Source organism: Dreissena polymorpha, chromosome 14, assembly GCF_020536995.1.
Source record: "Dreissena polymorpha isolate Duluth1 chromosome 14, UMN_Dpol_1.0, whole genome shotgun sequence".
Classification (NCBI taxonomy): domain Eukaryota; kingdom Metazoa; phylum Mollusca; class Bivalvia; order Myida; family Dreissenidae; genus Dreissena; species Dreissena polymorpha.
The window spans coordinates 70,535,673-70,551,009 of record NC_068368.1 but is presented as its reverse complement, the minus strand read 5'-3'; the positions used below and the strand labels follow the sequence as shown (position 1 = coordinate 70,551,009).

General features: G+C 36.1%; 1 protein-coding gene across 1 annotated transcript in view; it reads left to right on the top strand.

Moving 5' to 3' along the window:
* LOC127858931 (teneurin-m-like) overlaps positions 1 to 15,337 on the top strand; it is a 266,676-nt gene that overhangs the window by 234,590 nt on the left and 16,749 nt on the right. The window contains exons 16-25 of the mRNA XM_052396275.1: positions 1,181 to 1,282; positions 3,663 to 3,857; positions 7,251 to 7,466; positions 8,491 to 8,676; positions 10,856 to 11,002; positions 12,089 to 12,296; positions 12,509 to 12,628; positions 12,881 to 13,160; positions 13,846 to 14,113; positions 14,537 to 14,677. Of these exons, the coding sequence (XP_052252235.1) occupies positions 1,181 to 1,282; positions 3,663 to 3,857; positions 7,251 to 7,466; positions 8,491 to 8,676; positions 10,856 to 11,002; positions 12,089 to 12,296; positions 12,509 to 12,628; positions 12,881 to 13,160; positions 13,846 to 14,113; positions 14,537 to 14,677 (1,863 nt within the window). The remainder of the gene's footprint in view (positions 1 to 1,180; positions 1,283 to 3,662; positions 3,858 to 7,250; positions 7,467 to 8,490; positions 8,677 to 10,855; positions 11,003 to 12,088; positions 12,297 to 12,508; positions 12,629 to 12,880; positions 13,161 to 13,845; positions 14,114 to 14,536; positions 14,678 to 15,337) is intronic.

Genomic DNA, 15,337 nt, shown 5'->3' with positions numbered 1-15,337 from the left:
ATGCATGTGTATCTCACGGAGCTGCACATTTTGAGTGGTGAAGGGTCAAGGTCATCCTACAAGGTCAAACGTCATATAGAGGGACATTGTGTTTCACAAACACATCTTGTTTTCAATAATTTTTTATTTAAACAAAGACTTGTAGCCAAAATCCAGTTTAGGCAGAAAGTGGCGTCCCTTATTAGCCTGTGAAGACTGGCATAAAATCCTGTTTTCTCGCGTTGATGCTCATATGGTCAGCAGATACCACAGTTCTTATCTCAACGCTTTCAACTCTGCCAACCTATGTTAGCTCGTAGCCCAAATTGTATGGTTACTTATATTTCTTGAATTATACAAATTAGAGATTAAAGCATGCAATTGTTGAGACTTGCTGATATATTTATTTGATACAGTAATTTCAAACTCCACAATTCAAAGACTATTTTAGGGATATTTACATAATAAAACAAATTTGACTACTCATTAGTCTATTTAATCCAACTAAGTGGAAGTTACTGTTAGTGTTGGTTCCCAACCAATAGACTTGAGTTGTTTACCTGCAATGTAGCTATAAATCTTGTTAGTTATTACTTTTATGTGGACATTTTATTTTAATGAAGTTTGCTCACTTCATCAGTAAGGAAGTAACAAGTTAATTGTGCTTGAACATATTAAAAAAAGATACAAGTAAAAAGAAAAACAATAATTATGAAGTTGGAAAGATCAGCAAATATTGATCAATGATATAAGAATTAATCATCTGTAAAATACATTCTTTATTTCAACCCCCTTTCTTCCTGCCTACTGTGTCACCATGTAATTACATAGACTGGTTAAACAATCTTCACCCATCTAAAATCTTCACTACTTTGTTTTCTTGGAAGGCTTATTCTAAGCAACCACCACTTATTTGATCCAGCACTTGTTTCCAGATATAAATCTGAGATGCAAATAAAGTGACACGAAAAGTGCAGAATAATCAAAATAATCAAATTATCTTGCATAAAATGCAATCTTTTTGAGATACTTCAACACCTCAACAACATGGACTAGTTTCCTACAAAATGTAAAAAGACATGTGCATGACAAGTGCACTGAAGTGAGAATTTGTTTATGTTAAGAATTTGAAATAGTTTTTTTACTAAAGAGTTTTACATAACTGGTCACAGTTTATCATTGTTGTTGTTGTTGTTTACAGAGCGTGAGACTGGTTGCCCGGGTGACTGCAATGGTCGTGGAGACTGTAGGGACGGACAGTGCGTGTGTTACCGTGGATTCACAGGCTGGGACTGCATGCAGAGTAAGTGCACCTGTGTTACCATGGCAGTAAGAGAATTGTTGAACACTGCAGACTGATCCAGTGTGAAGGGTTCTACCATGATATGTTTCACTGGTTGTTGAAGGTTCCAAAGGTTTGCCATAAAACTGATGTATCTTGGTTCAAAATGAGCTCAAACAAACAAGTTTAACACTTTACCCCTCAGAGGCAGAGTGAAAAAGGCTATGTGCAAACAGCATAAAACCAGAACAGCCTGCGAGTAACTCGCAGTCTGTTCAGGTTTTATGCTGTTTGCTGATCATCAGTATCTCAGGGTTGGAAATGAAGCCTTTAAAACTTGAATTTAGTAAGTAAGGTCTTCAATTAAATTTAACTTAAGGGACTACAAATATGTGAAAATATATTTCTAAGTGGTAAAGGGTTAAACCCTGAACTCCAATACTTGAATCATGAGTCCCTCACAAATTCTCGGCTGTATTTAGACAGGGTTGTTACAATCCTTGCTGTCAATATGAGTTATGACTTTTGTATCTGCTGAATGGATGTCCATTAGGTCCCGTAGTTTTACACTGAGTTCTTGAAATGGTGCGTTTTATCATTGTTATCAAATGATCATAATTATTTTAATGGTGCTTTTTGGAGGAATATTAAAATTCCAAAAGGTTTCAATTACCATTTAGGTCCTCTTCTTCTGGAGTTAATGGAATATTTTTTTTAGTAAATTCTGCTCATGAGTTTTTACTGGAGCAAACTTCAGATTTGTGAGGTTTTTTGGTCGTGATTTATGTTTGAATAACAAGGACCGCTGCACATGTAGAATATTAATTGGATGTGCATCTGCATACTGCACCATTTGTCATACTCTCTTTATTATTTATGTTCAGATTTTCATCTGTGATAGACAGGATTAAGTTTAATGACTTTTTTGAGAGACAATGTATGTTTTTGAAAAAGGCAATCTTATAATTGTTTCAACCAGTTCACGAAATTCATTTGCTGACTGTTGAGTCATGCTCCCAAAATTTGCATTAAAATAAACCGGTAACATGCAACAACAAAAAATGTTTATGGTAAAATTGAGCTATAAGGACACCAAGAAAAGTTTTAGATGTTTTCTTCTACATTTGTAATTTAAATGTACTTGCATAACCAATGAGTTACAAAAAATTGTCATCTAGTTTAAATTGCAGAATTCAAATTTTCATAATAACCAATCATTGTAGCATGTATCTGCTAGTGTTTGTTGTTGTTATGAGAAGACGTGACTGATTTTTAAATTCAAATATGAACTAATATAAAAATTGAAAAACTGAAATAAATGAACATAAGATTCTTTAAAGCGAGATTATACGATTTTGTCAAATATTAATGAATTTATATAAAATGTGTAAAAAAATATACATATATTTCAATATAAATTAAAATAAAAGTTAAGAAGAACATGTGTCCAAAAATGGGAAATAAGCCAGATATTAAATTCTGAAATCGAAAAGGGCTGTACAGTCGAATTGGCCAGCATGTATATCATGCATGGACGATGTGAATCTAAACTTAGTTTAACGGTTCATTTTAAATTCCTGCAATGATATATATTCATACGACACATGAACACTAACTCTGGTCCTAATAAAGACGAATGCTTCGGTTATTGTAGGAAATTATGTACGTCGCATACGTGGGGCGCTAATTTGTCTTTGCTGCATTTTATGAAATTCATCTTTAATGTATATTTTTTCTTGCCTATTTTGTGTTATTGTTACATATTGTATCAATATATTATAATTAAACACATAATATACAAAATCGTATAATCCCGCTTTAACTTTACCACTTAGATACTTATTTTGACTCATTTGTAGTCCCTTAGAAAGTTAAAGACCTTTCTTACTAGATTCAAGTTTTAAAGGCTTCATTTCTAACTCTTAGATACTGATGAGCAGCAATCAGAATAAAGCCTGAACAGACCTTGAGTTACACGCAGGCTGTTAACTAATTCATATTGCTAAAAGGTTTTAAGCCCCTCAGACACTTCATGAACTGTATATAATTGCAACATGTTTTGTTTTATCGTAGTTGCAGCATTTTGTTTGCGTTGTTATCCACTGAATTTGAAAGACTGTAATCTGGCAGATACATTTGGCATTAATTGAGTCGTGTTCTGAGAAAACTGGGCTTAATGCATGTGCGTAAAGTGTCGTCCCAGATGCACAGGCTAATCAGGGACGACACTGTCTGCTTTTATGACATTTTTTGTTTAAATAAGTACTTTCTTAGCAAAAATCCAATTTAGGCAGAAAGCTTTGTCCCTGATTAGCCTGTGCGGATTGCACAGGCTAATCTGGGACAATACTTTAGGCACATGCATTATGCCCAGTTTTCTTACAATGCGACTCAATTACAGGCTCATGTCCAACACTTTGCAACGGCAATGGTAATTACATCCGAGGCCAGTGTCAATGTCATGAAGGGTGGAAAGGTCAGGATTGTGACATCCGCACAAGCGAGTGTGAGGTGCCAAACTGCAACGGGAACGGAATGTGTATCGACGGCCAGTGTGTCTGCCATCAGGGTTACAAGGGATTGGACTGCGGGGAAGGTAGGGTGGTGTTTCTTTCCTGTAGGGTAGAGTAGTATACAATTTTACACAGAGTTGTAGTCTTTTATATCATCTAATCAGATAGAATTAAATGTGTGCTGTGCTGTCAGGTGTCCTCTTCTAGATCATCCAATCAGCATGAAGAATAAGTCTATTCTGACCTGTTTTGTTTTTGTTATTTATAACCAAAAAATTGTGGAAAGTGACAATTTTTCGCTGTTGATATTTTCTAGTTTGTAGAACTACATGTAGTGAATGTTTGCTTTGTTACTGTTTCTTTACTTCAGGGCTATAGATAACTTTTGGGGTACAGTCCAACCCCTTTTAAGCAGCCAGTCAAGGGAAACAGCCAAATTGGCTGCTTAAGCGGGTTGGCCTCTTAAGAGGGGGTTGGGTCATAGGGAGTCTGGAGTTCATGAGTGCATGGCCAACTGTTCAATTTTTGTATAAACAAAATGGTAAATATGTGTACATTTACTAAACAATGTATAGACTTAAAACAATTTTATTTCTTCCGTTCTAAAATCAGCTATAAAACAACATTTTCATTCACAAAAATATTCTATTCATCTTTCTAATCATCATCAATATCATCATCATCAGAATCAAGTCAATGAAAAAGAATCATTCTCATGATTCATTGTTTACACAATGCGCGTTGTATGGCCCCAATGCACTTAAGATGGGAACAGTTGTGAATCAGTTATGCGTGAATAACTCCCGTGTCACTATAAATCGATAATTTAATCGGTTTATTGCAGTTTTATGGCTTTGAATACCTACAGCACGAATTGGTCCCGACAGTGATCTCCTTCACGATAAAATCGCGGCCAGTTACTTAAGAGACTGATAATAGCAACCGGGTGTAATCCTCCTGGTAATCATGCTTTTCATGCATAATATTATAAAAAACATTCTTTTGCCGCGTAAAGGGTTTTATCAAAATTAATATTGAAATCATTGTAAATATAAAACAAATATAAATGTTTTGTTTTATTCCCAAATGAGAATAATAATTTGTAATCCGAAACACACTCCCGATTGTTTAATGTTAACGAGACGTTTACAAATTCTAGCATCGTGTATTTCCTTTGTCCCGACAAAAGCGCGCGAAAATTATGCACCAATGTACAATGTCACGCCATACCCATGGTCCGAAAGCATGCGTGTATTGATTTTTGGATAAAAACTTTGTAGCACAGAGAACATGTAGATCAGTTGATTTCGGTTTAAAGTTTTGTTGTTCATTTTATCTTTTAATTAGCCGATAATTGTCATAAATATGTGCTTGAAATAGTATGAGCTACAAATATTAAATTTTAAATTAAGAATCTCCTTTCCAGTAATAATAGGTGATATTCGCACGTGCGGAAACAAAAAGATCAAACAGTCGCATATTGCTTTTAACCCGATAACCCAATAATCCGCCGCTAATTAATTGCAATTTGCAAACTGGCTGTCAAAATGTTTATCACACATCACGCTTCAGTACTACAGAGCCTAAACCGCAGACTGGAAGTACGTATCGATTTTTTCGCCGTTGCGTCTTTGTAATTTTGCCAATGTACATGACTGACTTACTTGCGCGTGACCACTCATATGGGGGGAATTTAACATTTGGGATGCAAAATTGCTGGCCGCTGGCCGGAGAAACTCGGTTACCACTTAAGAGGGGTGCATAATATAGTGTTTATCGACGGTTGCGACACAGACCGGCCGCCTACACGGGGTGACCTGCGATGAGAGGTGACCGGAAGTAGAGGTTGTATATTGGGTAGTTCACCCCCTGTTTTTGACGACAAAAGGGTTTTTGTAAATTCAATAGAGATTTAGCAAAAAATTTCACCCCCTACTTTTGAGCTTAATTGGGTTTTTTCAACCACGGTTTTTAACTCAATTGGGTAATTAAGGGAATGACATTTATAAATTATATAATATAATACAAATTTACTTAGGTTACTATATTATTTATACAAATGGAATTCAAACAGGTACCTGTACATAACAACAAACAATTATTGAATTTTTTATCAAAGTGCATTCTTTTTTGCGTTGAATAAGACCGAGTTCGTAAAAATCGCTGCACAATTGATGAAGTTATGGCTGTTCAAAGAGATGCACCCTGTTTTCGGGTCATTTTGAGTTGAATACCTTGAAAATGAAAGTAGAAATCGAACGGGTTTACAAATAATTACAATAATACCCCAAAGATTGATAACCGCTGGAAAGACTGCCTTCTGTTCATCATAGGATGGCATATAAACTATCCGCCATCCGGTACATTTTAGTACGGAAAATAACTAGTCTTAAAAATACGCCCGGTGTTTGTAAGAATTGTGTTTTGTGATGCAAGGTTTTTTACAGGAATTACATTATTAAATTTGTAATTGCGTTTTTGTACGCTTTATTTTTAATTTAATTACTTTTTTGGTTATTTTAATTGCGTAGTAACGCACGTATGATTGTTATCTATAGCCCTGTTACTTTGTTGTTACTTCTGTTGTATGCTGGCTTCAATCATTAATTTGCTTGTTTCGCCACTTTCTGCAAGGTTATGATACATCAGAAATGTTATCAAATTATACATTATGAGAGTAAAATAAGCTATTTAAATAACTAAATATAGCTTTAAGCACAATGTAACCTTTATTGTGCACTGCGATACTCATCAACATAATCTGGATAATAACAATTTTCAATCATTTCTATCCAATGTATATCTATTATATATTATATATTCACTCTCAGTTGCCTCTGTGAAAATGGTTACTGAATTGTGTGATTATTTCCGTAAAACACCTAAAGAAAAAAAGGATCATTCGGCAAGAAAAAATGCATGTGTTAATTTATGGTAAATTGTAAGCATGAAAAGTTGGATGAAATAATTGATGACCAAATTGCCCTCATTGGTTATTGGTCAGTCCAATAATATGAACTTTTGGTGCAAGTCTGTAAGTAGCTAAATGGTAATTGGAATAATGCTATGGAAACACAATTCACTAATGATTTTTTGCCTTACATCATGCTTTCTCTGTGCTGCTTCTATTGTCTGAAGTTAACAGCTGATCATAGGCTATATTTGAACACGTTGAAAATGTGTATATTGAAATATTTGTATTGATAAGTGTACACAAGACTCAAAAATTAAAAAGCGCGTTTTTTTTCAATTCACATGCACAGTTTATAAATATCAGATATGGATTTTCTTGACTGCTTTGAGAATTTGCTGAATTTTATTTGAAAACCTTTTTTATATGACCATTTTCAAAATGATATTCTATGGCAGCTGTTGACCATGTTTGCTTTACGTTATCAAACTGGTAGCTGGTCTTCAACTTAACAAATTTCTGTATAATATTTTCCATCTCTTTTCACGACTCGAACTTTTTACAGTTGACTGCCTTCTACCTAACTGCTCTGGTAATGGGGTCTGTTCCCTGGGCCATTGCGTCTGCTTTAAGGGCTATCGGGGAACAGACTGCAGCGTGCCCGATAAGATAAATATCACTCACCTCTGTGCAAAAGACTGTTCCGGGCACGGGTTATACAGCATGGCGTTGGGGAAATGTGAATGTGAACAACTGTTCACTGGGTCTGATTGTGAAACAGGTAAATGGGACAGCAAGGAAGTGGATGCATTTTGGAATGCCTCTTACTGCATCTTGGGATTGAAGAGTGACTTCCTGTGCAATGTTTGGCATCAAGTTACCTCCCCTGGGTTTCTAGATTCCCTTATGACTTCCTTGATAACTCACTCAATCTAACATGTAAAAACTAACCAAACTAACTCTTAATTAATATATTAACCTTCTGTTAATGAACCCAGTAGTTTCATAACTTTATGAATAATATTACATGAATGTACATGTATAATCAACGCTTGTTTGCAGTTTGGGCTAATCTCTGGCATGGACAAAAGTACAAAGGATTCAATTTGTTAGGAACGTTTTTTCTTACCACAGTCCACATCATCCCATTAAGCGCCATTTTATAAATGTCTTATACATTAAATTGGCAGTGTTGTTTCTCTTGGCATGTTACCTGAAGTATGTTTCCCTCATTCCACATGCTTGCTTGTTTGCCATTCCTGTATCTTATGCACAGTGTTTAATAATTCTTGTTTCTATTTTTGAATGCCATTATAATTCGCCCCCTTCGTGCAAAAAGGTACCATGTGACATTGAAATAAGAAGGCACACGGTACCTTTTTGTACCAATTGGGCGATATATTGTCTTGTGTCTTTTCACTAGATTTGAAGGAACTAGTAAATCTAAATATATAGGTGCATGCATGATAGTATCTTAATTCTGCATGGAATCTTGTAATTGATCTAGAAACATATTTTTTTTTTAATGTGTAATTACCAAAATTCAAAGTAGACATCAGAAAACCAGCAATAAACAAATAAAAGTAAGTCAAAACAGTAAGTCAATGAAAATTTCAAATGTAAAACCTTTAAGCTCTAACACAATTTACTAAATATTTATGTTATATAAACTGATGTCATTTCATGTGTATAACATTTATACTCAACACTTAAACTAGTAATAATTTCACTCAGAATTAAAACCCATTAATGACCAATTACTGTAATTCATACTTGATCATTGTGCTACACTTTACCCCAATCAGAGATATGTCGGCTGACCTGTTTCCATGGCTTGTGTCGGAGCCAGAAGTGCCAGTGTGACGAGGGGTGGACAGGGGCGCTTTGCGATCAGTTGAGGTGTGACCATCGCTGTGATGGCATACGCGGATTCTGTAACAATGGAACCTGCGATTGCAGAAAAGGCTGGAACGGAAAACACTGTAGCCTGGGTGGGTTGGGTGTTTAATTGTTGTTTGTTTTTATATGTTTTATGTTGTTATAAAAGGGGAAAAAATGCAACAAATCAAGTGCAAGTAATTCTTGATTTCACGACAATTTCATTGACTCGTTTAGGCCACGACTTTTATATTTCTTGGTTTACAAAACCGCCGACCCTAATTTTTGGAAAATGGGAGAAAAAAATAAAATCGGAAAAACGTCTTTTTTTTTAAATATTTTATTCCCGACCGCACTGAAAAACGAGCAAAACGAGGGAAAAAAAACGGTTCGGTTTGAGTACATTTGCGAATAAAATCAAGTAAGTACTATCAACGATTGGTTCACATATATATTGCAGAGATCGAGATATTTTTCAATGTGACACATTATGTACCAGTCCTTTTATGGGCACTTCTCAAAATTTATTTCGGGTAAAAATTACAGACAATAGGAAAATCAGTGTCAGTAAAATGTCGACCCCATCAAAATTTATTTCTGAGTCTGTGACGCAACTATATTGTTTAACATGTTAATTATATTAAACAAACCCGATATTGTAGTAGATAAAAAAAGCATTACCTTGCAATTTGATAATTAGTAGAAAAATAATAATCCAATAAAACACTGCCATTATTTACTATATATGTGTTTAGGAATTTTGTAAACACGTCCCACATAGTGAGGAACTGTACAGAGAGTTTGGAAGTCGGAACAAATCGGTATATCTCGGAAAATCATTGGTAATGTATTTGTCGTTTCAATGCTTAGGGCCGAGTAATATGGCAAATCGGAACTCAACTTGCGTAAACACTAGCTCAATTAACCATTAAACTCCGCTTCCGTTCTCAGGAAAAGATTCGAAGGCGGAGCTATGCACGAGCTATTATTAAATTGGAGGATTGCCATTGAAAAACAAACACGATTGGTTCGGCATGTTGATTGCTAGACAAAGGAAGCCAATTTTGTCGGGGCGAAATTTGTCGCTTTATTGCTTTGGACAGGAAGCAGCTTTCCTTTGATGACGCCAAACTGTCAAATCACACAGACTGCAAATTTTCGCAAGACTTTAAATGACTCTTTGTTTACAATTCCAGTAAAAAACACATGCTAACATTAAACTTTGGATTAATTTATCAAAATAAAGCAAAAGTGAAGTTGAAAAATATGATTAAATTAATTTGCGTCTGTTAAAATAAGACATTTTGCGTTGTAAATCAACGAGTTTTCATGACAACAACAACTTGAACAAACATTACCGTGACGACGCGGGGATCGATCTACATCGATTTTTTTCACGGACGATCTCATAAGTCGAGTAAGAGGAAACACATAACTTGTGTATGAGTAGTTTATCTTATATAAGATTTATGCAACGGGCTTCGCATTGCGTAATGGTGCGCATCGAATTAGGGAAATGAAGCGCAGTTTTTCGTTTTAATGGGAGAAGAACGCATGTCATGTAATGGAGTGATTAAAATTGCCTAATGTTACAAAAGGTGCTTTTAGGACTCATTTCATTTGAAGATATTGATGTGTTTCATTGCATAATTTGATTTGTTGTCCCTGTGTTAAGATTATAAAAGATATGTTGTCTATGTTCTCATGTTATTAGTATTAACTTTTTTTCCAATGATGTTTTTTTTGGGGGGGGGGTTGACCGCCCGATGGACCATATTCAAAATAATTTTTGTAAACCAATAAAAAAAAAAGTTGTGGCCTTACCTTAAATGTCCAACTAGCCCAATATGAGCAGCAGCATGGAAAATGGTTCTTATGCTATATGTGGCCAGCATTGCTATAGACTAGCCTGGGCATTTGCTAAGACTACTCTTTCCTTTAATGACACCATGAAACCTTGTGTGACTGTCAATCAAACAGGGTAGCACCTGACCAGTCTGCGCTATGCTTGCTGTTTTGGGGCTATTCTGGCCACATAATTATGACATAAGACCCATATTTGCAGCTCATATTATGAAATTGCCTGCACAGCAATCCAGTCAGCAATTAAATGGTGATTCCACTTTAATAATATGTATGATGAAAGATTGTTACCATTTTGTGTAAGCATTATAAATCAGATTTCTTAGATGGACATTTTGTTCATCTGTTAAAGCAAGTCCTTACTGTTCAATACAATTAAAACATGTATAGACTCAAACTCAATTAATGCTTGCAAACTTTATATTACAGAGGGGTGTCCAAGTGATTGTAACAACAATGGTGTATGCGTGATTTCTGACAAGGGGTGGCTGTGCCGATGTAAAGACGGATGGAAGGGGGAGGCATGTGACAAAAATATGGAGACTTCTTGTAAAGATCATGTGGACAATGACGGAGGTATGGCTGGTTGTTATCCCTTTCCTACTCGGAAGTAAAGTGAAAATGGCTGTATGTAAACAGCATAAAACCAGAACAGTCTGCAAGTAACTCGCAGTCTGTTCAGGTTTTATGCTGTTTGCTGCTCATCAGTATCTAAGGGTTGGAAATGAAACCTTTAAAACTTGAACCTAGTAAGAAAGGTCTTTAATAACATTTAACTTTCTAAGGGACTACAAACGCATCAAGATATGTAATTTAGTGGTAAGGGGTTAAGTATTGATTAAGTTGAAGATTAGTTGAAGTTGAAATATGTTTGTTATCCCAATCATTTGTCACTTTTTAAGCCATGTAGAGCTTTGGTTCAGTGTATTGATATAACAAGACATATTTAACTCACTTTAGTACTTGATATGAAAATAAACAAATATAGATGTCACAGTGCTCAATTATATTACTTATGCTGTTGGGAAAGAAACATAAATATATAATCTAATAATACTGCAATTTGGTAGATAATAACATAAAGGCTGTGTGCCATTGGCTAAAAAGGACACTTTGTTGTTAACTGTATTCACTATAATCTCCATTCACATCCAAGTTCAGGGACCGTATTCATCAAACAATTTTTAGACTTAACTCTTTCAGTGCTGGAACCAAATTTTGAAGGCCTTTGCAAACAATTTGGATCCAGATGAGACGCCATAGAACGTGGCGTCTCCTCAGGATCCAAACTGTTTGCTATTCTGATAGTATTCTTTGAAAAAAAATCGAAGAAAATGCTAATTTTAGAAATTCAGCAAAAGACATTTTAGCAGACAACAAATTTCCCAGCATGCAAAGGGTTAAGTCTATAAATATATAATGTTCAGAAAAACTATAATGTTTTAGAACTACTTAAAAGTAAAGTCAACCAATTCATTTCACACCTATAAATACAATTACCCTAATATAGAATGGTTTGTTAATGACATAAGCATCATTTTAGGTCTATTTATATTCAAACTGTAGTATGTTTTCTTTAGTCTACGTCTACTCTTTATTCTTAAGTCTAAGAATTGCCTGGTTGGTATGGGCCATGATGCTAACTTCTCCCTTTTGTTGCAGACGGCCTGCGGGACTGCCTGGACCCGGACTGCTGCTTGAGCCCGGAGTGTGAGAAGTCCTTGTACTGCCTCTCCTCCCCGGACCCGGTCGACATCCTGCTGAGGAAGCAGCCACCCTCCACCACTGCAGCATTCTATGAGAAGATGAAATTTCTCGTTGAGGAGAACAGTGTGCAGATGGAGACCTCCAAGAATGCCTTCAATGAAAGGTAGGTGGAGTGCAACCTTGAAATAATTTGTAGCCTCAGTAAAAGGTGAAAGGTTTCGAAAATTCAACATTGCATCAATTTTTTTTTTCGCTTATTGACCATATCATTAGATTTTATTGGCAATATATATTATTAGTTTCATATATGAATACATCAAATGAGATCACCAGGTTTATATGATTAAATACACTTGTGTAATTTCTTATATTCAGCCAAGCGTCCGTGATCCGAGGTCGCGTGCAATCTGTGGACGGTACCCCACTGATAGGTGTGAGGGTGGACATTGACAAGCAGCCTCTGTACGGGTACACACGCTCCAGAACCAGGGGCATGTAAGTATGCTGGGTACATTGAGTGTCTCATGGTGCACTATATTAGTGTCTCCATTTAGGAATTGTCTTCAATCAGAGTGATTTTGTCCCCTTATGAGGTAGATGATTAATGTTGCAAATTTAAGAAGTTTCAAAAATTAAATAACAATAAATTAATGTACATGAACAAGTTCAATATTATAACTCTCGCATTTGTTGAAACATAATTCATAGAAAGAAGTCCAAGTCTGAGTGTGACCCATTCTATTTCAGGTTTGACATCCTGGTCAATGGTGGAGGGTCAGTCACACTGAAGTTTTCCCGCCAGCCTTTCATCACACAGACAGTCAGTGTCCTGGTGCCCTGGAACCAGATTATCACCATGGAGACGGTTGTCCTGGGATTGAGTGATACTGACCTTCGACCTCCCAACCCTGACCTTTGCTCCATGGCTCATGAGCACAGCCTTCTGAAGCCAGTGGTGCTGTCGACATGGCAACACACGCAGTTGGGTTCGTGTCCTGAACAGAGCACCATTATTCCAGAATCACAGGTTTGATGATTAACTTCTACATGAGCAGCGTCATGCAAAAATGGGTCTTATACTATATGCAACCGGTTTAGCTTAAGATCTGCTCAGCTACAAAGTCATTCAAGGTATTGTGGTCTCATTAGTGGACATTGTAGCTCTGACCAAACTGCATGCCTGCGCAGGCTGGTATGTAGCTGCGCTGTGAAATATGACGAATACCCATGTTTGCATGCTGCGGCTCATATTATGCTATTTTTATCCTACAGCTAAATAGAATACTATGTTAGTTTGATTGTGTACTTAAATTTATCCCACTCGTGTCAGAAAGGCTTACAAGGCTCGGCAAGCCTCGCCATGTAAACACCTTTCTTCACTCGTGGGATAAATTTAAGGACACAATCACACTAACATAGTATTCTCTATATCATAATTGTTTAAAAACATTACGCTTCTGTCCACATTGCTAGTTTGATTTCATTTTTGTTATTGTCTCTATTACCAGTGACTTGAAAAAACAGAGAAAACTATATCAACATTTTAGTAATACTAAAAACTTAAGTACTTATAATTTTGTAATATTATACAGCATGTTATCATGACTTATTCTGTGAAAATAACAAAATTGCTAAATAAAATAGCAAAAAATGAAATAAATTACACAATAAAAAAGGCAGTCTCATTTTAAACTTGACTGTCCCACCCCTAGGTGTTGCAAGAGAGTATAGGCATCCCTGGCACCAGCGTTAACCTGGTGTATCACAGCAGTGAGACAGCCGGGTACCGGTCTGTGATCCTCATACAGATGACCCCACGCAACATGCCCCCCGCCCTTGCCACCGTGCACCTGCGCGTATCAGTCGAAGGCATCCTGTTTGAGAAGACATTCGAGGCGGATCCTGAGTTGAAGTTTTCGTACGCCTGGGACCGACGCAATGCCTACCAGCAGAAGGTGTATGGCATTGTGCCTGTCAGAGGTAAACTGTGAACTTGCTTTGTTAATGTTTTGAATATTTTGTTGTCAATTTTAGAATATATTTGAAGTGTCATTTTGAGTTTTTTTTAAATATAACATTCAGAATCAATTTATGGATTAGATCACAAACAAGTTCCTACTTATTTTAGAAGACTTAAATTTGATTTAAATATGTATATTTTAAGATTTCCCTATCTTAAGCAAGGTAACAAATGTTCTGAGCATCAGGAATAATGCGTTGTTGTGTCACTGCCAGTGTTTGTTGGCTACCAGTACAGCTGGTGTGATCACATCTACTGGGACTATTTTCCAGATCAAAATATTTATTTAAATATGTACTATATTTCACTGTCTTAAGATGGAAAATTGCATATCTATCATAATTAGCATATAAACCAATGTAATGTTGTATGAATGCCTGCAGTGTTGGTGGGCTACCAGTACAGCGGGTGTGGATACATCTACTGGGAGTCACACAGCACCACGATGAGTGGCTTTGACCTCACCTCCTCCGAGATTGGACACTGGAACCTTGACCTTCATCACACATACAACTTTCAGGAAGGTACGAGTCAGAGAAAGCCTTGTGTTTGTGTATCTATGAATATCAGCCACGATCTGTGAAAACAGGGCTTAATGCATATGCATAAAGTGTTGTCCCACATTAGCCTGTGAAGTCCACACAGGCTAATCAGGGACAATTCTTTACGCTTAAAAAGAATTTTTCATTAACCCTTTGCATGCTGGGTAATTTGTCGTCTGCTAAAATGTCATCTGCTGAATGTCTAAAATTAGCATTTTCTTAAAAGAAAATCAAAGAATACTATCAGAATAGCAAACAGTTTGGATCCTGATGAGACGCCACGTTCTGTGGCGTCTCATGTGGATCCAAACTGTTTGCAAAGGCCTTCAAAATTCGGTTCCAGCGCTTAAAGGGTTAACAAAAAGTTTCTTCATAATGAAATTCATTCTAACGCTCATGCATTAAACCCTGTTTTCCCAGTGTGTGTCTCATATTCATAGAATTATAACATACCATGAAAGGAATCAATATATGCTTTAATACTTGTATTTCAGTATTTGTGTTAACTGTAGGCGACTGATATCCATATTCACATATTAACCCTTTGCATGCTGGGAAATTTGTCGTCTGCTAAAATGTCATCTGCTGAATTTGTAAAATAAGCATTTTCTTCATTTTTTTTTCAAAGAATACTATCAGAAT